The sequence below is a fragment of the Aptenodytes forsteri genome, unplaced genomic scaffold, assembly GCF_000699145.1.
Source record: "Aptenodytes forsteri isolate BGI_AS27 unplaced genomic scaffold, ASM69914v1 Scaffold94, whole genome shotgun sequence".
Classification (NCBI taxonomy): domain Eukaryota; kingdom Metazoa; phylum Chordata; class Aves; order Sphenisciformes; family Spheniscidae; genus Aptenodytes; species Aptenodytes forsteri.
The window spans coordinates 7,667,540-7,689,900 of NW_008795017.1; the positions used below are offsets into that span (position 1 = coordinate 7,667,540).

General features: G+C 36.6%; 1 protein-coding gene across 1 annotated transcript in view; it reads left to right on the forward strand.

The window, feature by feature from the left end:
• TSSC1 (tumor suppressing subtransferable candidate 1) overlaps positions 1–22,361 on the forward strand; it is an 88,548-nt gene that overhangs the window by 34,664 nt on the left and 31,523 nt on the right. The window contains exons 4-5 of the mRNA XM_009275627.1: positions 2,916–3,072; positions 20,502–20,601. Of these exons, the coding sequence (XP_009273902.1) occupies positions 2,916–3,072; positions 20,502–20,601 (257 nt within the window). The remainder of the gene's footprint in view (positions 1–2,915; positions 3,073–20,501; positions 20,602–22,361) is intronic.

A 22,361-nucleotide genomic window follows, 5' to 3' on the forward strand; every position in this document is an offset into this window, starting at 1 on the left:
TACCTCACTGAGCCTTTCTTAATGTTAATTAAAAATAGATTTTTTTTTATTTCTATTTCTGTAAATATGGACAGAAGAAAATAACAACTAATTCCACTGTTAGAGAAAGAATGAATGACTGCTGTGCTATTGGGATCCCTAGTAAGTTTGATAGGTATCCTTAATTTTAGAATTGTATTTTAAAGATATGTGCTAATATACAAGACTTAAAGCAATTTTTTTAAATGATAAAAATTTAATATTGAAAAAATAATTGCTGAACATGCTACATAATAATAGCCATTAATACAAAAATCTACATTTCAAAAAGATAAGCTTCTCTTGCGTTCTGGAAGAGCAAATGGCATCTGATACACATTATATCATCAAAGCAGCTGAACAGCTTTCCAGAGAGGACACTATATGCTAGGTTCCAAGGAATGGCATAGATAGGTCTGCAGAATGTGGAAATCTGATAAACTTGTTTTCACTACTCAAGCAAATCTCTTCTGCCTGGAGTATCAAGGTACATTTCAATCTGACTCCTTAGCAGCATCTGTAGTAATAATTTGAAAACAAATATAAAATCTATGTAGAATTGCTGCACGTGTTAAAAATTCAAGCAAATTCATTTCATTGGTAGCTTTTGACAATTTTCAAAACAGCAAAGTGTTATAGGAGCCTGAGTCACATCAAGTTTCAGGAGGATATATAGATAGTTCTTGTTGTTGTCATTTTTGGTGGTTTGGGTTTTTTTTGTTTTGTTTTTTTTTTTCCCCTTCTTCGGCCTCACTCAATCTTCAAACCAGTGCTTGTTCAATTGTTTTAGGGTTTTGAATCTGGAAAACTGATTGTGCAAGAAACAATCTTTTTTTAAAAAAAGTTATTCATACGAACACACCATCAGAATTTCAAAATGTTCCATTGTTAAGAAGTTAAAATGACATTTCAAGGCTGTCTTAAGACTCGTGGTGCTGTGCTGGGAGGAAAGATGGTTTGAGAAACGTGTAGTTTGTTTTCCATGACATGCTTTTTGTGGTTCTCTGCATAGATCTTGATGATAGTGGAAAAGCTAATGCTTTATATGCATGGTACAGACCTTTCAGTAATTATAATCTACCAGAAACTTCTCTGTGGTGTTCCTCAATGTTCTGTCATGTATCGAGATTTGATAGATCTCACCTTTGTGAACTATATTGCACTTTCAGTTTAGGTTATTTATTATTTGTATGGTGTACAATGCATGCTGTGCATTGCTCTGCCCTTTGCTAAAGGAAGGTAGCCATCTGCTGCTGCTTCCTCCTCTTCGTTCAGTGGCACGTGGATTTAGAGTAAAGGATTTGCCTCAAATGATTTGGAAATAGCTACTTAGTATGCACTACAATTATTAACAATTGAACTTTTACTAAATAAGGGATTAACCATCATCTTTAGATGTATGGTCTTCTGATACTGTATTCAACTTGTATATGCCAAATTACTGTAGAACAATTATGTGCATCATACATATATTTTATATTTAGTACATCTATCAAATACCCAGTGCTTATGTGTTCTGAATTCTGTGCTTGAATTTAAAGTCATCCTCCTACCCCTGTCTCCTTCTCACAGAAATGGCCTTTTTCTCTTACTGGTTTGACCTAACTACCTATGGTTTTTATTTCATATGGCTACTTTTTAAACACATCTGCATTCTTGCATTTTGGGCTTGTTTACTATGTATCACTACATATCAATTGTTTTTTGTCCTATTCTCTGTTGTTTGGATGCCTTTTTTGTGTATGGAATATCCAGATTGGCGACCTTTATAATAGAGACGTTTTTCCCCTCTGTTAATGTCACTTTAGCCTAAGAAGGCCTTTTTCAGAGTTACCGTCCTTCCTCTCGATGACAGTCTCATTACAATTGTTCATGTTTTCCCTTCTACTAATGTAAGTTGGTCACGTCTGTTCGTGGCTCTGTAATCAGGCACTCCGCACTAAAATCAGCTAAAATGTATTTGGAGACAGAACTGCGAGAAAGAGGCATGCAAAATGACCTCAGAACAGAAAACATGTCGTTCATTGCTGCTTATCCTCTGGACTTCTCGTTTAACACATCCTCCAGCAGGTAGTCGCACCCCCTGCTTTTGCCTAACGTTGCTGTGGCTGGTTTCTTTGTTCTTGCTGTAGTGGATCATACTGACCTATTCGTCTTCTGTGAACCCTGGACCAGCGGCTGGAACAACGTGAACATATGCAATGCTGCTCTGGTCTCCTCCCATTTTGCACTGCTACAAATTGCTATATTGGGTGATGGGCAATGCCATATGTGCGTAGACCATATGGTATTTTCTCCTCAATCTACAGTTGGCTTGTTCATCATGCATTGTAATATTACTTAGACTTATGAGTCTAAGTTCAGTTTGTCCTTTGGAAGCTGTTTTTATTTGCTAGAATTAGAGCAGTGTACTTACATGGAAAACTTAATTTTGCAATAAACAGTTATTGGTAGTAAAGGATACAACATAATGCTATAGATTCAACTGAAGATAGCCCTTAAAAGGAAAATGTTAAAACGATGTCTAAATCCTTATTGTTAAGGAATCGAGCAATGTAACTTGTGGGTCATTTTCATTACCATCAATATGGGGAATGAAGCTTGGAAAACTTGCCTCCCAAAGAGTTATGTTTTCATGAGTACTGAATTTTGCCTTTAAACAGGGAGAAGCACATTAAATGCACGCTAATTATGAGTTTTGCAGCAACTTGACTGGTAACTTGAGGTCTGTGTCTGTATCCACATTCTGCATTCTTTGAATTCATCTTGGTGTAATATTTTTAAATATTTTAAACAGCAGATGTGCATTGCTTATAGATTTGTGTAAATGTTGATGCACTGTATACAAAATATGTCTCCCATACAATGATCTGTTGACATTATTCTCTGTTGCTTAGCTTCAGACAGTAAAGTCATGACATGTGCTGCTGTTTGGAGGATGCCGAAGGAATTGGAATCAGGCAGTCATGAATCCCCTGATGATTCATCAAGCAACACTCAAACCCTGGAGCTACTCTGTCACCTTGACAACACAGCCCATGGCAATATGGCCTGGTAAGATTCTGCATATTTTATATTCCTAGAAAAAGCCTAAAGGATAGACCTGTGCTGTTAGTTTTGTGCAGAATTATATTGTAGAACCTATGCTATACACTTTAAAACTATTCCATCTTTAAGAAAAAAAAGGTACAAATTGGGTTTTTAGTCCCAGATGTTTCATAGATTAAAAACATTTATTATAGTCCTGCAAACACATATGGAGTAACAGCCTGTGTACTGTTTTAATGTGTTTTTCCCCACCTGCCCCCATCTAAAACCTTTGTTGCACAAAGGTATAATACTTAGTATTTCAATCTTCTTATGGAATATAAATTTGATGTTGCACTTCGGTCTTTGTTTTTCAGTCTTCACTCAACTGATTCGGCATAAGTGCAAGTAATTTAATGTTTGTTAAGGATAAGAATTCATTATATTATATGGTGCCTGTTTAACTACTCTCTTCTGTTGCCTAAGAAAAGACACGGAGAGCTGCAGTACTGCAGAGGGTGTTACAGAGGCTTGTTTCCCTTTCTTTCTGTTATTTAAAAGAAAGTTAAATTTGTCCATTGTGTATTTGCAGGTTCTTTGCTTTATGGGTATGTATATGACATGTTCCCACTGCTTCCTGAACAGATGCAGGGCAAATAAATGTTAATACACTCAGTCCATATTTTACAACTACAATGTTGTTTGACATTATTTTGGGACCACCTGATCATCTTCCACTGGCAGGAAAAGTTGAAACCGTAAGAATATGGTCTGCTGTAGTCCCAGGAATGTCTGTCTGTCAGAAAGAATATGGAGTAGTAGGTGATCATGCAAGTTGTACAGTCCCTTTCACAATTATTAGAGATCTTTAAGGAAAAAAATGTGGAATAACACAGCAGATTTTTGTAAATGAAATGTGATAACTCTGAACTGAAACTGAACAAGGATAATGCAACATCAATGTCTGATATTGCTGGAGGTGTCTTACATGAGAGTGGAAAGGGCCTCTTTGGTTTCTGTATTCAGACACCTGCTGTGTAAGGTATCCATCATAATCTCATTATACTTAAATATATTCTAGTAGGAGTAACTTTAAATTATATCAAAAAGGAACAATACTTAGTCAGTCTCAGTTCCTTTTCAAAATCTGGCCACATAAAAATTTCTATTAATTAGCTAGCTAGTTAAAAAAAAAAAAAAAGTAAAGTAGACTTTAGAAGAGATAGTTAATTCAGTTGATTTTTAATCATACATTGTACCGTAAGTTTTAAGCATCTATTTCTAGCTACTGATTTCTAGTTTGAGCCCTGTAGATTAAATTTCAACTAAAAAATAAAAAGTAAATAGAAGGTAATATTTATTAGGTGGTTCTTGGACAAGATTGGAAATATCAGTGTATTCAAAAGTGTGTTGTCTAGGCTACTTTCTTCTAAAATCTCAGCTTCCTAAGTGTTAATTTCTTCATGGTAGTATCTTTTAATTCTTTGCTATGCATTTTCATATGAATATTTCTCTTTAACTCTTTGATTATATTAAACAATTCCTTTTTTATTGTTGAAACCTTTTGATAATTAGTTTCCAATATAGTTGGGAATACTATTTTTTGTTTGTTTTAATCTTCACCTTTTAACCCTTAAAATTTGTACTTTTTGTCTTTGAATTTTCTGTAATCTGTTTCTATCTGATGCTGCGATGTCAGAACTCTGTGTGGTAGCTTGATCACCAGAGGAGGAATAGGGGGCATATCACTGCTTTATATCAGGATGTGAATTTATGTGAATGACAAAAATCAGTTTTTTCCTCTAATATAGCTTGTAGCAAGTTCATGTGCAATTTTCTCTCTCCTGTTGTCTTTGTTCAGTACTAGTGCTCACAAATATCTGCTGCCATTTAATACCTGTTACCTATGTATGTGTGCATGTATACGTGTAAAGATTTGAAAGTGTCCTGTGTTACAGAGATGAAAGATATAAATGGAGTACTTGGCATTAGTACCCCTCACATCATCTCAGGCAAGCACAGCTGAGTTAGAGGATCTTGTTCTAGAGCAGGCTTTTCTATTCCTGCCTCAGTCATAGTGGAAACAGCTCACGTAAATGAGTAAAACATTTTATGCCGACGTGTGTCACTTAACAGGCCATGTCTCACTGAGTGGTGTGTTGACTGCGAATAGCAACTTAAATATTCTTTTCTATTACACACTTCAGATGTTTAGAAAAGTATGAAACTACTTGAGGCACTTACAGTACAATTGTTGTTAGAACCAACCATAAATCAGAAAAAACATTTTCCTCAATGCAAAGTGTAAATACTTTACGAACTTCAATGTAAGACCAACATTCTGGTGTACGCAGTCGCTTTGTATGAGATCAGCGGTGGTCTGACATCATACACTCACAGTAAGAAGGGCAATGCTTATTCTGGCTCTGTCATTTGCCTTGCCATTGGAGCATACTCTTGCACATTTTACTCACAAAACACAGGCTGAACACTGAACCCAGGGGTTCAACGTGACCACGTGCACTTTAAGGAGGTTGTTTAATCCACAGAGCACAGTAGAGCAATGTACCACCAGCACTACCCTCATTAAGGGTGGAAAAGTTTTTAAGTCATGATAGCTTTTGAAATTATACATTTTAGATTTGAGAAAGACTTAGTTTTTTGAAGTTAATTTTGAAAAAGATTAGTCAGAATGAATGCTTAAAATTTAAAAAAAAAAAAAAAAAGAGTAAAAACATAAACTGGGCTTTCATCACATCTTCATATGCTGGGTGGAGAAAGTGCCGTAGTTGACAGTAGAGTTTAGAGATGCAGGGTGTAATGTCGATCTTGGCCTTTGTGGCACTTAGTGTGAACTTCTGTGATTCCAGTTAGTAGCTCACGGGAAGGTATTTTGTGTGTCTCGACATCCATAGCACAGGTGCTTCACAATATTCACAGATCTGGGTTGCAGATCATAAGTAATTGAGATCTGACTGTAATTAAAAGGAAAAAAAGCAAAACTGTCTTGAAAATGCAACTGGTTATGTACTCTGGCATCACTGCTTGCCTCAGGGCTTTACTTGCTCGTACTTTTGTTCGTATTTTCCCTGCTCTGCTTTATTTCTTAACTACTTTTCATTAAGGTTTATCTTATTGCATTGTTTTTCTTTTCCGTTAAGAAAGCCTTATAGTTGAAAAATTATCTCACAGATTTTTCTGTTTCTATATCATGTACTAGGGAATGCAAGGGGGGATTATTTTCCAAGTCTGGTGTGTCAGGTATTGGTTTTGTTTAATTATTTACTGGCGTTAAGAAGAACTAATCCTGTGTTTCCTTACCTTTATCTCATCTCCTTTATGGAATTCTGTGCTCAAATGTCTCTGAAATTTCTTCTTAAAAACTAGCAGGGACATATTTAATACCAGTTCTCTTCTGTGAATCAAGACCAAAAGAGCATTTCCAATCGATTGTGACTAAAATCCTAAACTTTCCTCGCGTGTGTGTGAACACGGTGTCCCTCCTGCTCAAGATCTTCTGAAATAATTTTCCAGTCTTGACAAAACTTTTGACAAAAATCTGATCTCCAGGACATTACAGGCAAGTGAAAAAGAAATGTGCTTTTCTACAGTTCTATTTTATCTCGATTGCATGAGTTACTGTGTTTAAAAATTAAGCATAACTATTTGCTTTCAGTTACTGAGATTGTTTACTGCCTCTAAGCTTTGAATCTGGGACCCATCAGAATTTTTACTCAAACTCTTGTATGGCATAGAGTTCAGACAATTAAGCAGATGCTTAAATTAGGCAAACAAATAGGCCTATTGGTTGCTCTGTTTGGTTTAAGTTTAAGACTTTTTTCCATCCTCTACCTACTGTTCCTCATGTGAGCCGAAATGCAAAGATTTCAAGTGCAAAATTCCCAAGTGAATTAATTCCAGAGTGAAAAAGTCAAGATACATGGGGACTTGTGTGGCTAAAAAAAAAAAGCCTTTTCCATAAATTCATGTTGTAGATAAATGCATGTATTCACACACTGTACACATACATAACCATAGGCATGTTGCTCTGTGCAATGTTTTAAGATTCAGTAATTAAAGGAACTTGCCATTGGATATCTTGCAAGAAGTAGTCCAAGGTACAGTCTGCATAGGAGAGGCCAAGGAAATGGGACAGCAATTAATGAGAATTTGATTACTCCTCTGAGTGCAGCTTGGAGGAATCCCTAAAAATGTGTCTGTTAAAATCCTGAAGAATTATGTTTTAAGAGTAACCTACTGTTCTACTTCTTCCTCAGTTTTCCTACAGACTTTTTTGATAGTAGACTTGACAGGATAGTCCTCAGAGAAGGAAGATACTACAGGCCATGAGAGAAAGTGTAATCTGTGAAATCTTGAATTCGGAACTCAGCAGGGACTTTTTTCTTTTGTCAGAAGTAAAGGTGCAAAGCCGGAGTTTCTCCCCTGACATCTGCTGGAAGCAGGCCTGCCTATATCTGCTCAACATCCTACTTTTTGCTTTCCAAATTTGACAGGTATAACATAGGGTAGATGCCGCTCAGTAGCAAGGTTATGTGCTTGAAAAGAAAGGGGGAACAAGTGAACTAAGTTGGATAGTGGTCCATAGAGTAAATTCGGAATAAAATAAAAGCAAAATAAATAAGGGGAAAGTGTTAGATGGGCAATGTAGGTACAACTGTAAAGGGAAAATGAATGGAGATTACAGAGATAAGAAAAGTGGGAGCTCAGTTGTGGGAGGCCTGAAAGGTGAGGAACGAAGAATTCATGTTTTATATAGAAAACAATAGTCAGCTGCTAAAAAAAGTTGGAAAGGGATGAATATGTTAAGAATAATGATAGATTACTTCATTAAGCTTCTCTACTTGCTGAAGTTGAATTTTTTTTTAGTGTATCCCACTCAATCAATCCTAAATATGGACTTGCAAATATTACCACATCTAAGAGAAATTGGAAAAGATGACAAATTATATTCTTTTTTTTAAAAGTCGCAGATGTTTCAAGAACTCGGGGATGTTTATTACTAAAATATTAAACTAGAACTTTGAATTCACAAAGGAAAAAGTTACTATAAATAAGCCATTCCCCCAGACTTTTTTTTTTTTTAAGGTACTTACTTTATTTGGTATTCCATCTAAGGTCTCCAAATAGAGTACTGGTACAAGTACCATCTCTTCTTTGGCTGTGTGATTACATGGTACGGAGGAACCTCATTAAGGTCTGCTTTCTACAAAAGTACAAATTTGCTATAACAGTCCTTTCAACTTGAATGGAAGTTTACTTTATTTAAGATACATAAGATACGATACATAATGTATTATTGCTTCAATTTCATCATGTCATTGCATTAATGAACACAGTCACCTGATGAAAGTTAAGCACATTTGTAATTGATGCCCTGAAGACAGGTGAGTAAGTGCATTCCAGAAGCGAGGTCCAGAAGTGTTTTACTTACTCTTTTTGGCCTTTAAAATAGTATTTAAAAAAAAAATCAAACAAACAAAAAAACCCCAATAAAAACACACCCCAAAACATAGGCTCAAGGAAAAAAGTCAAGAAGTAAGAGAATCTGAAACTCAAAACAAAAGTGAAAATGGTGTTTTTAATAGCTCTGACACTTCCACATTGCATTCAGGAAACACTTTTGTTTCCTGTCATGATGTTGGTAATGTTAATTCTTCTATAGTATCCCTCTGTTAGGCATCAGGATATACATGTTAAAGTTCTGCTTTAGTGTTTCATTTAAAAAAAAAAAAAAGTCCAAAACAATGTTTTATATCAAATGAATTTAAACCTGAAAGTAACACTTCTTTTAGGAGGATCATATGGTCTTGAATATATGGTATATTAATTGTTATATATGCTTTACAGCAAAGGCATGTAATAAATGCAGTCATAACTTTTTTGGTATGAAAATCTTATCTTATTTTAACACTTCATATGTCCCCGTACCAGAAATACATTTGTGAGGAAGGAGATCCCTCTGATATTTGTATAGAGGTTCCTTTGCGAGCATCAGGAGTGCCAACTGCATGGGCTTGAGGCATAAACTGAACTCCAGGGGTTTTAGGATTTTTTTGTAACAGCTGCCCAGCTGATCCTAATTGTTTGTGTCATAGGCCTTTCAATTTCTTCACATAATGCCCAAAATTTCAGAGCTGTCACGAGATACATATTGGTGAAGCTGATTAATTACAGGCAGATTCAAAGGAATTATCAGCATTTAAGAATAATTTTTCCACACCTCGTTTCTTCCACGCATTTACATTCTCCATTAGCCACCTCTGATATTAGAAAGATGAAGTATAGAGAAAGTTTTTTGGAAAAACTTACTATATGACAAGTGTTTTCACTGGGAATGTACCTTACAGCTGCTTTTCATTACTGCCACTCTCCCCTTTGTATTCTGATCCTTTCTAAAATAGTAAAAATTTTAACTTTATTTTATGTTCTACTTCTCTCCCCTCGCCCTTCTTCCTTAATTCTGACATCCTGAATTCTTTACAGGATTTTGCTCTCTTGAATCTTTTATTATCCTTTATGGTAAATAAATCCATGTATTATATATAAATCCAAATGTTCAACCATTTGTTGTCTCTTTCTCACATTTTCTCTCTCATTTTTCCCTTTTATCATCCTATAAAATGTGTCCAGAACCGGTAGAGTAATTTATAACACTCATGTCTCTTTTTCATTCCCTTGAATGTTTTTGGTAATTTTGAGTGGTTAGTATTGTGCAAGTTTAAAACTTTAAGGTACTTAATGTAATCACATATACTAGGGAATAATTGTGATTCATTAATTGGATAGTGAAATAATAAAACATTGTGTTATGTGCCCAGTTTATTATGTTAATTTTTGATCAGAATTTATTTGACTCTAGTCTTGTAAAGCTGAGGGAAACTTAATGAAAGTAAAATCTGACGTTGGAGCAAATACTAAGGGAAAAATATGCTGTTTGTCATGTATGTGAACGTGCTCTGTATATTCAGTTAACTTACGACCACATCTGATAATTTCAATAGTTTTCATATGCTTAAAATGAAAATTAGTTTTGTTGAAGTCTTTGCAGTTGTTTGTGTTTACCTTGGATTTGTAAGTCACGATACAGAAAGCAGTACAGAAATTGTGTTACTCTACAAGTGAAAAATGATGGATTTGTAGAGTACTATTTCACTTCTTCCCAACTTGAGAGTAGTTTTTGTCTTCAGTTCTCACTGTGCTATCATATTCCCTAGTTTTACTGCCAAATTAGTTGAGATTTTTCCCCACTGAAAGAAAAGTGAGCTATTTTTAAAAGGGTTTTTTTCCTATTTATAATGCCACTTTTAGCTATTCTTAACACTAAAAAAATAGGGTTGCAGTCTGCCCCAATTGATTTTGCAGGTTAAATAGATAACAGCTGGTTTTATTTTCAGTTTATATTGAATCGCTTAAAAAGTTGGTGGAAAATGTTAAAAAAATGATGTTGCAGAACTGTGGAAAAAAATTAGTTATGCAGGAGAATTTTAAATGTTCACGAGGAACTAGCTTTGAACAGTTGTCCCTGTTTTCTTGGTCTCAGACTCCAGTTTGCTCTTCAAAAGCCCATTAAGCATTTACTATTTAGAATACTTGTTCCTCAGAGTAGAATTCTTTCGTAGCACAATATTTTGGGATGATTACAGATGAAGTGCGGATACTTGCTTACATGGTAGTTAAAAATTCAGGGCTTTGAAATGTCTTGAATGTCTATTGGATGAAAAAATTGACCCTTGTACATTTGTAAGTGCATGCATCTATTTGATAAAATGTATGTGAGAACTTAAGGGGTGCCCTGCAGCCTCAAACAGTCCATCCAGCCCAGTGCTCAGTCTTAGGCAATGGTGATGGAGAGGTTATTTAGTGAGACCGCGCTAGCTAGAGTCCCACCACTATTCGCCTCAAATTGAGTCTATTCACCTCAAATTCCCCCAGTATCCACAGTCACTGGATTAGGGGTGTTAGGGGGTACATCTGTGCCAGGTCTGTGTAAAACTTTATCATTCTTGGTTTTGCTGTTCTTTTGAACAGAAGGAGTGGCGATTTTCCTCAACTATCAATGTAGATCCTAGGCAATCATAATTTTCTTCTTAGGCACATCTTTCAAATCATTGGAGAAATGTACTCAGATGAATATTCTGTTTTGGTGAGTTCCCGCCCCCCCCCCCCCCCCCTCCAACCATGCAGATGGCCTGTTTGTTATGAACAGCAATAAATTAGCAAGGATATGCTGTATCCATGTTGCCGTCTTTTGAAAAATCCCATATGAAAATAGTCAAATTCTGTCGTCCCCCACCAAAGTAGATATGTGCTTCCTCTAAAATGAGTCTGCAGAGATTGCTTTTGCCCACTCCGGCTGTTTCACAAATAAGCTTGTTTCAGCCCTTAATCTTTACATTAGTACATCGAAAAAACTATTGACATTGTGTGGCTTCCAGAGGCTGGGCAGGACTTTTACCTGACAGCTCCCTTTGTGCTTTCCTGCCAGGCATTCATACTGCTAAAAAGTTGTTCCTAGCTTGACCACCTTAGTGGTCTTTGACAGACAAGCCAATTATATGTTGCTTTCATGACATCACATATACATAATATTAATTTTGGGGGTTTTTTTAAGCCCTGTTCAAGCAACAGAATGGAAATGGTGTCTGTGGCAGCAGCTGCTCCACAAGCAGTATTTTGTAAAATGATAGAGGTTATATGACTTCTGTCCGTCTGCTTTGGAAAGGAATCCTAGCTTTACACGCAGATTCCCCGTGCCCCACCCAATTTCATTAAGAAGCTCATATATGTGCTGGGGGGGGTTCTGTTCTTCTACATGTGCTGTTCATTGTATATAGTAGTTAACTCTGGGTGACAGTAATCTATCATCAGTGTCTGCTTATGTGAAATGTTACTCCTCCTTACTTTGAAGCTTTTCTCCTGTTGGTGTCAAGAAAGAAGGTGAAAACAACTTTTAATACTCGTGTAGATTTTTAAACTGTACGTGCTTTTTCAAACAGTTCTTATTTGACTCTTTGGCCATGTTTCTTGTCCAAAACATGTTGTCAATCGATTCTTTTTCATATCAATAAATAGGTTTCAGATCCTCAGTGAGTTGTTCTTAAAACTGTTAAAAAGATTTGTCTGTGTAATAGTATCTGCAAATCCTCCAAGCAGATACATAGCTTTATGCTTAGTAAAATGCTTTTTCTGGCATGGGGTATCGAGTTCAACAGGCACCGTAAACTATGTTGCCAAAACACTGCATTCCTACAGTAATTTAACTGCATATACTCTAGACCTTTTGTTACAGTGGATATGTCACCAAAAAAACCCTACAGCTATAATGCATTCTGCTGTCTCAGCACATGTATCTCACATGGACTTGTTCTAAAACACTTGCAAAAAGAGAAAAAGAACTTCCAAAATGTTTTAAAATAGCCATTGAGTCTTCAGATATTTCAGCTATCAATAACAGTAGGATAATTAAAATACTACTGTCAAATATTCATCGTTGTGATATGACAGAAACTTAACAAAACTTTTGCAAGAGCTGTCCTATATGTAGACAGCTTGAGTGTAGACTCTTCAGCAATATGGGAAGGCATGGATGAAACATAGTGAAGTTAAAAGGGTTGTTTCTGCCATAATATTTAAGTATTCTTGTTGTAAATAATCCAATATTAATTACTTAGAGGAAATACTAACTTTCTTAATCTGTTGTATTCTTTAGACTGTATTTGATGTTTCATAGAATGTCAGAAGCAATGCATAACCTTTTTAATTAAACCCACGCCTAGAAAAGTTCTTCTCTCTCCTCCAAAAGAGAATAAAGGAGAATAAAACAGCCTCCCAGGTTTCATTTAAAAAAAAAATAAATACTGGGAGATCTGTTGGTAAGCTGTCTCTTTTATATAGTAGAGATGTTATGAAAATATCCCGTGACAGTGCATTTTTGATCTTAATAAACTGAAGACGCATTATCCTTTAACAGTACTGCTGTGGTCAAACCAAACCAGTGCTGTAACTTCCAGCCTAATGGAAATCACCAGAACAGGTGAAGTCAGGGTCTTGTACCCTGATATTGTTATAACTGTATTTAACAGCACTTAAAAGACTAGGAAATGTGTGGTGTGTATGTGATAATTCATTTGTCAGTTACTCAGGTTGGATAGACAAAATAGCTGCAGACAAAACTGAGAAGAGTACTGAGGCTTTTTAGGAAGGACAGGCTGGGATGATGATGAGGAGAGTTGTGCTCTCTGCGAGAGCACTGCTGGAGTTCGTGGAACTCTGTCTGGAGATGGATGATGAGCCAAATGAGAGCTTGTGAGTAAGGATTAAAGAGCAGACCACTATGGGTGACACAGTAATGGGTGTCTGCTGTAGGCTACCTCATCAGGAAGAACAATTAGATCATAGAATCATAGAATTCATGGAATACGAGGTTGGAAGGGACCTCAAGAATCATCTGGTCCAACCTTTCTTGGCAAAAGCACGGACTAGACAAGATGGCCCAGCACCCTGTCCAGCGGAATCTTAAAAGTGTCCAATGTTGGGGAATCCACCACTTCCCTGGGGAGATTATTCCAATGGCTGATTGTTCTCATTGTGAAAAATTTTCATCTTGTGTCCAGCCAGAATCTCCCCAGGAGTAACTTGTACCCATTACCCTTCTTCTTTTCCATGTGACTCCTTGTCACGTGAGGCCTTCTACAGATAGTTAGAAGTAGCGTTATATTTGCAGGGCCTGGCCCTCATGGGAGACTTTAATCACACTTGTATCTGCTGGAGGGGCAACACAGCAGGGCATAAGCAATCCAGGGGGTTCCTGGAGAGCATCGGTAACAACTTTGTGACCTGAGTGATAGAGGAGCCAATGAGGAGAGATGCTCTGTTGGACCTCATACTTACAAAGGAGGAAGAGCTGGTTGTGGATGGGAAGGTCAAAGGCAGCCTTGGCTGCAGTGACCATGAGATGGTGGAGTTCAGGATCCTGAGAGGAGGGAGCAGGGCAAAAACCAAGCTCACAACCCTTGACTTCAGGGGAGCAGACTTTGGCCTCTTCAGGGATCTGCTTGAATAAGTCCCATGTGATAGGGCCCTAGAGGGAAGAGGGGTCCAAGAAAGCTGTTTGATGTTCAAGGATCACCTCCTCCAGGCTCAAGAACAGTCTATCCCAACAAACATGAAGTTGAGCAAAAATCCAGGATATCTAGCAATATGCTGGATATGCTAGTAAGAGACAGACCTTAGAGGAGAAGGCAGTGTCCTAAAAAATCTAGTATAAAAGGTATACCTTTAAAGCAGAACTTTTTCTGGAAAGATGAATTAATATTCCTTATCTGTCTGGAATAAATATGTGTGACAACAAACAGGCAAAATTAGCCTCATAATATCGTTAATCAACTGTAAGGACTTGTCTCCAATACCAAATGAACCTCCACAACCTTGATAAGACCATGCTACAAAACTACTTTGTAGCGTGGATTCCAATTAGTGCTACCTATGGGGTTTTTACTGTGTGGAATTTTCATATGGACTATCTCTTTGAATACAGAAGAAAGAATTGGCTTCACCCACAAGTCGATGGGAAGGAATTTAGGATTTCTTAGGTTTCTGCAATCTGAAGAACTGTAGGTTACACTTATAAGAACTCTCACCACACACTCTACAAGAACTGTCCATGTATGGAACTTGTGTGTTTTATTGCTTTAAAAATAAACACAGTAGAGCATGGTTGACTGATGTCTAAGTCTGAAAATGGTTAGTCACAGCTTCCTTTCTATAAAGTAGGTCTTGTTACTTACGGTTTCACCCATTTAGTTGCATAGCTTGTTCATGCTTTGCATCCATCAGTAATTACTCTTATTGTGCTGCGCGTTATGTACAGAATGTAGGTAAGTTGGTCAAACTACAGACTAGAGATGTTGATTCCCATCTATAATGATTCATGACTTGAAATGTTACCAGTGACGGGTTTTAGTTTAGGTCAGTTTAGTCATATGTAGAGTCTGTATGATCAATTTGCATGATATTGCTTTGCTGTTTTAAGCATTATTAATATGTAAGACCATGGCCAACCAGACAGAAGTCTGAGATTGTTAATTAACTATGGAGGTGTTCACCTGTTGGTCATCACTTTAAGTCATTAATAGCTCAACGGGAATTTAATAATTGTTTTTACAAAATGGATATTTAGGAGCTCCTATTCAAAAACAATGAGTCCTATATCTTCTTTTCATGTAACAAATTCACTAGCATGCTTTCTGTTACATTGTGAACCTCTAGGATTCAGACTGTCTTTGTTATGTTTATATGTACGTAAATACCTTTTCAGTGGTGAAATTGATTAGGCCCATAAAGCAAGAATCGCAATTCTTTTTCTCACTATAAACTTGTTTAATTGCAGTAGCAGTAGACAAGGAGATGCAGTAAAGTAAATACAAATATTGAGGATGACCCTTTATTACTTTGCATTCTGCTTTATGATTTTTTTCAAAAAGACTTTGAGGTTGCCAACACTGTAGTATGATAATTTAAGGACAAAAAAATTAAAAACATTTTAGGGTCAAGTGCTTTTACTGTGTCACCTCTTTGTTGGGATACTCTTGTATTCATTTGTACAACAGTTACTTTTCTGAATGTAAAAATAATTTAAAAGCCAGAATAAAGCCCAAGTGTCTCTGGGGTTCTTTGTCCAAAATAATCTTTAACTTCATTTCTCATTCTTCTCAGCAGCCTTTTAGCCAAAAAAGTACCTAAAATAAATTCAACTCTTCTTAACTTTCAGGTTTTTTAGGTTCTCATTTTACTGTGTCTTGAGTTGGACACCAAACTATATCTCAGTGGCTGAGAATTTTGAGACACAGTATAACTTACATGTGCTTCCAGCAGCATGGACTTCAATACAGTACAAAATAGCCAGAACTGTTTTCATTCAGAAATGTGGCCACTCTGTAGAGCACTTGGATAAGGAGTAAGAATTGTGGGTTCCAGGCTGTCCTCAGTCTGATCTCCTTACTCTTAGAATAATGTCCTAATCACCAGATTAGCAGAGTTGCCTTTTAAATTTGAATCATTCTACTGCAAAGAAGGCAGGACATTTGGGTTCATAACACATGAATTTTTCTGATGGGCTACACTGAGGTTGCAGGATGTTCTGCTGAGTTACCAAATGTTTGGGTATATTTTCCATTTTGCAGTGCGTAAGAATTCAGTCTAGCAAAATTTTTCCACTTACAGAAATAAATGGTAGTCGCTTCTATAATTATGGTGAAGCAGTAGTTAATGCTTGCTTTGTCCAACACATTGTGGCTGACTGCAGTGTACATCTATGAAAACGTTTGCATGTTGCTTTATTCTTATTTAGTCTATAATGGAGAACTTTGAATTGTTCATTTGTAAATGCTCAGTATGTTAATAAATGATGGTGTTAACTATCTTTTCAGTGTAAACCACAGATAATAGAGTCCTTTCATGTGTGCATTTGAGTGAGTATTTTAAATTCTCTTTTTTCTTTACTACGAAAAAATTCTCTGTAGGATTTAATTTTTTTACCAAAAACTACTAGTAGAAGCTAATTTGAAGCATCAGGAGTCAGATGATAACAAAATAGGGTAAAAGGCAACAAATATAATTGCTTGTCTGCTGTTTATAGATTATCTAAAGAGCAGCCATGAAGTTGACACTCAGTTTCTGAGTGGCAGCTGTGAATTTGACAATTATCTTGTCCGTTTCAGAAAACTGTAAGCATCAGCAACTGTTGGCACACTCAGGAAAATGGTATTGCCTGGTTTTTCTGTTTTCCTTTTTAAAGATTATCACTACCTCTGCTGTGTCTGAAAATGGTTCTAAATGAAAACTTCAGTTTTTCTAAAATCTGTATCTTTGAAAGCCAGTTTTTTCACTCACCAGTATTCCCCCCCCCTTCTCCACTGTATTTCATGTTTAACATTCAGTCATGACTACTGAATACAGCTGAATATGTTACAAAGAGTGATTCGAGTAACCTTTGTTTAGATTATAAAATCTGAATGATCACTACAACCACACCCATTTAAAAAAGAACTTTCATAAAAGACAAATTACATAGAAGGAAAATGGGCATCTCACAGGGACAGAATGAATGTGGAGAGACCTTTTCATTCCAAGGTATGTCAGCTGGGTTATAATTGGCTCTAATTAGCACATTGTATTCAGCTATAAAAATTCTTTACCTTGAAGCTCAGTGACACTCAAAGATGCGAAATTTCTTCCTACCTTTGAAAACATCAAAGAAAGTGCTTCCAATCCAGCTTTTACAACTGCAAGTTCAGTGATCAGTGCAAGAAAAGGGCAAATACATCAACAGGCATAAAGAATATTGATCTCTGGCTGGAAGAACTCTTAAAGAGTTAATTGGTCAAATCACATTTCATTGTCTATAATTAAAAATATATCTACTGTGCTGATTTTGGCTGGGATAGAGTTAATTTTCTTCATAGTAGCTAGCATGGAGCTATGTTTTGGATTTGTGACCAAAACAATGTTGATAATACAGGGATGTTTTCGTTACTGCTGAGCAGTGCTTACGCAAAGTCAAGGCCTTTTCTGCTTCTCACACCACCCCACCACCGAGTAGGCTGGGGGTGCACAAGAAGTTGGGAGGGGACACAGCTGGGACAGCTGACCCCAGCTGACCACAGGGGTATCCCATACCGTATGGTGTCATGCTCAGCATATAAAGCTGGGGGAAGAAGGAGGAAGGGGGGACGTTTGGGGTGATGGCGTTTGTCTTCCCAAGTGGCTTTTGCTTTACCTATTAAACTGTCTTTATCTCAACCCACGAGTTTTCTCACTTTAACTCTTCTGATTCTCTCCCCCATCCCGCTGGGGGGAGTGAGCGAGTGGCTGTGTGGGGCTTAGTTGCCGGCTGGGGTTAAACAATGACAATATGTCAACACCAAATGCCAGTTATACTTTCAGCAATATGTAAGAAAAATGATGGACTTAAATAAATGTGATCGGAATCAACTTGAAGATTTCTTAGTTATCCATTCAGTTGTGTGATGATCCTTATGTCTTTTAATTTCACTTTGGAAAACTGGATTTTGGAAGGTTAGTTGTGATCACATGCAGGTTATAGGGCATTCATTTTTTTTTTATCCTGTTATATGTGTTCGTAAAATGTTTTCATCTCTTTGAAGGATCTAATTGATGTATCTGTGCAGCAGAACTATATGAAATTCTGAAATACCTATGCCAGTCGGTTGCTTCTCATTATTATAGGGCAAAAAATGGGTCATTATTATAGGCAAAATGATGGTTGAACATATAATTGAAACTGCTTCATAATTTTTATTATCAACACTCGCTTTCAGTTGCTTATAAGTTTTTACAAGTTGTACCATACAACTTTAACAAGAAACACTTTTGAAAATAAGATTGGCAATACTACAGACAAAACAGCCAAATTTAAAGTAAATCATGGAATCATTCTAGTTCCATGTCCTTGTTAAAACACATTTAAAAACATGATGGTAGCTTAATGTGCTAAATGAAGTGATTTTGTTCTAATGACAATTTACAAATGAACTCTTATAAGTAGTTAATTTCCATGGATTGACAACACAATAAAGGTGCAGGTCATGGTTCCAGCAGAAGATAGATGCAGAAGCTAGTCCTTTCTTTGATCTGCCCTGTTGCCTTAGCGAAAAGTTCAGTGGTTGAGGAGTCTGCCAACACACCTTTTTAGTTAAAGCTCCAGCTTTTTCATCTACTTGGTGTTAATTTTCTTTTTTGGCATAGTTCTATTTTTTCTGCATAGTTTGGCTTCTCTATAACAGCAAACAGGTGCAGTCATTGGCCTGTATATCTAATGCTTGTTTTACTAAAAGTGCAGAGTAAAAAGCAATGAAACTGTTCATGGAAGAAGGAAGAGGATTTTGAGAGGAAGGTATCAGCTGAGAATAACTGAGGTTGTGTTTCACTTATGGTGTGAAAAAATGACACTGTGTCGCTTCTTTCTGTTACCTGCAACTTCCTATTTTCTTTTCCTTCTGTTTTATGCCATGAGATTAGATTGAGTTCTGTGGCTTAGATCTGGGGCCAGCCAGGTCATACCCGCTGTCTTAGGAAGGTGGGAGTAATGCAAAATTGGGGATAAAATAGGAGCATGCATAGTGTGCAGCACCGAGTTAGGAAGGTAGCTAGTGGCTGCCTAATGTTGGGCTCACCTGCCCAAGGCTGCATCTACTCATGCAACTTTCTTTTATCTCTTCAATTCAGATACTGAATTGATTAATGCAAAAAGCTAAACAGACTAGAAAACTTGCCTCTAGTGATGGACTCTTGACAAACCTCAAGAGGTACTACTTCATGTATGCACTGAGGATGAGAACAGCATATCAAATGCCTTTGAATAACATAAGTTTTTGTCTAGAGATGGGAAGAAGTTTCTCCATGTAGCTATTGATACTGAAGTTGTGATCTCTGCCTTCAGCTATATTGTCACTATAAGATGACTGGGAGGTTGCACAACTTTCTTTTAAAAGTGTTGGATATGGAAGCCTATGCTCCTCAAATGATAAGTGTTATTCTTTTAACCTTACTGTTATCTGCAGCAAATTTATTAGGGTTATAGTGCATATACTTAGCTGTGCTGCCCATACTGACTGGCTTGGATGTGCTGCTTCTCATAGGCAGAACTAGAGATGAGGACCGATTTCTTGCATTCCTTCATGTATAGGATGAAACTGGTGAATCACAGGTAAAAAGTATATGTTGATTGAGTCATGATGACAGCTGCTGAACTGGAAGAAGTTTGTATCAAAGCTCTGAGGCTTATGATTTTTGGTGCATCTTCAAAAAGGATGCACAATGTTACATATGAAGAACTTCGAGGTTTCAAGCTAAAGCACTCGAAAGTGAGCGTATGTCAAGGTCTCTTTTTTTTTCTGTATGTATGCAGTATGCAGAATGACTGCTACAATGACATAATCGCTGTTTGTTTTGCATGATCGCTGTATGAGTCAATATGCAGAATGGACGACAAATGGAGTAAGGATTTAGAGAAGCTCTATTTTTACAGTTAGGCTAGAATCTAGGGAAGCTGGATGGCATTCCTTTTTCTGACAGATTTGGACAGGATGTCAAAGGGCACTCAAAAGAAAAAAAAGGATGTGTACATTAGCACTGACTAAAAGATTCCATAAGTAAGCTGAAGTTTGGTATCATATAGCTTTTAAGTAACTAATGTTGCAATAATGTTCATCTAGTATGTGTAAAAATTGCTAGATTGCTAGTTAATAGCAGATTTTGTGCTTAAAATATGGGACGGATTTCAGCTGAAGGAAATCATAAGTTATATTGTTTAATATGTTTTGGAATATATTGGATCCACAGAGTTAAAATGGCTTTCTAGTGCAAATTCTGATTGGTTTTAATGCTAGGTTGGTTTTTTCTTTTCTGTTTTACAGTGTCATGTGGGAACCAATGGGAGACGGTAAAAAGATTATTTCACTGGCTGATAATAACATATTATTGTGGGATTTGCAGGAAAGTTCAGCCAAAGCTGTGGTAAGATTTTTATTTTTATTTTTTTTTTTTAAACGAATCATGATATACTTGAATATAGTACTAACAACAACATTCCCTAGTCCAGAATTTGCTAATCTTTTAACTACTCAGAAATATCTTGTTGCCTTTAATATGGGTGGGGGAAATGAACACTCTATCAGTTGTCTTGAATGTGAGTGTTTAAGAGTAGGCAACTTGGTATTTTTGTATCTGTTGCTAGTGGTTAAATATTTTCCTTTTTTCTAGAGTTGCCCTTACTTTCCTACTGTGAATAATCTAAAATAAAGCAATGCTAATTTGATAAATGTGTACAAGAGAAAAATTGGTGATCGGTAAAGCCAAAGGTTATTGAATTCAGATAATAGTATATTAATTCATGTTGGTTAATACCATGCAGCCCTCTATTTAATTTACAACCCTTGTATGTCTAAGCATAATATAAATGTCTTTATTTACTGTGCACTGCTTTGAGTTCTCAGTATTCATTTAATCTAGTAACATACTGTCTATTCAGATTATTTCACTCATTGTTAAAACCATCTTATTCAGGAACATATATAAAAAGGTGTCATTGGCATCAATTTCTGTCTGATTATGCCACCTCTTATAGATAAACAAAAAAGTCTGTTTATTTATGTATAATGACATAGATTGTATATAAAAAAACTTTGAATGTTTCTATATAGAGTAATTTAGGTCAGTGTCTATCCTTAAAAATGGAAACTGATTATGTCAAGGACATTATTATTCAGTTGATCTGTTGTCACTTCTTGAATTAACTCCTCAGTTTGAGTCGTTCAGGGTTAGTTTCTTTTCTTGGATGCTACAGAATCAGATTTTTCAACTGACAGTTGCTTAAAGAGTCAAGACATTGTGTCCATAAACTCTTCCCTGTTGTACCATCTGACTGTGTGCAAATAGATGAAGTCTTGAGTTGTTATTTTGCTAGATTTTGCATAGTATCAACATGATGTACTATAGTTTAATCCTTTATGTTCATAATTAAGCCCTTTGGGTTCCTTCACTATATGAGGAAACTTCAGCTTTTTTTTCATCTGGAGCTTCAGTCAGTGTTACATTACCTTCTAAGGCTTCTTCAAAGTAGTGTTTGTTTTTATCAAATTGATGTTGGGAGTTTCTGAAGGCTAGCCTCCAGGAGCTTGTCTGTAGCACTGTATCCACGGGATTTGCATTACTCCTACGTTAGTCAGTATTTCTTTTCTAATGCCTGCATAACACACAGACTTTTTTTGGAACGCCTTCTTTAAACCTGTTGAAAAACTACTTTTGGGGGTGGTGCTGCTTCCATGCTATAGCTCTTCATGTCTCTTTGAAGTGCTGGGACTGCTAGACTACTTAGCATTTTCCCTTTCTCTCTTTGGGTAGCTCTGTCCTCTCTTACTAAAGTTCTTTTGAATGTTAATGAGTTTTTTCACTGTCCCAACCACTTTCTCATAACTGTCTCAAATTTCTTCCTAATCCTAATCTCTCTAAAATATGATTTCCGTTGGGATGCTGTCTAGTCTGTTACCAGTTGTCCTGGTTTCGGCAGGGATAGAGTTAATTTCCTTCCTAGTAGCTGGTACAGTGCTGTGTTTTGGATTTAGGGTGAGAACAATGTTGATAACACACCGATGTTTTAGTTGTTGCTAGGTAGTGTTTACACTAGCCAAGGATGGCTTCCTTGGCTTTTCAGCTTCCCATGCTCTACCGACTGAGAAGGCTGGAGGTGCACAAGAAGCGGGGAGGGGGCACAGCCA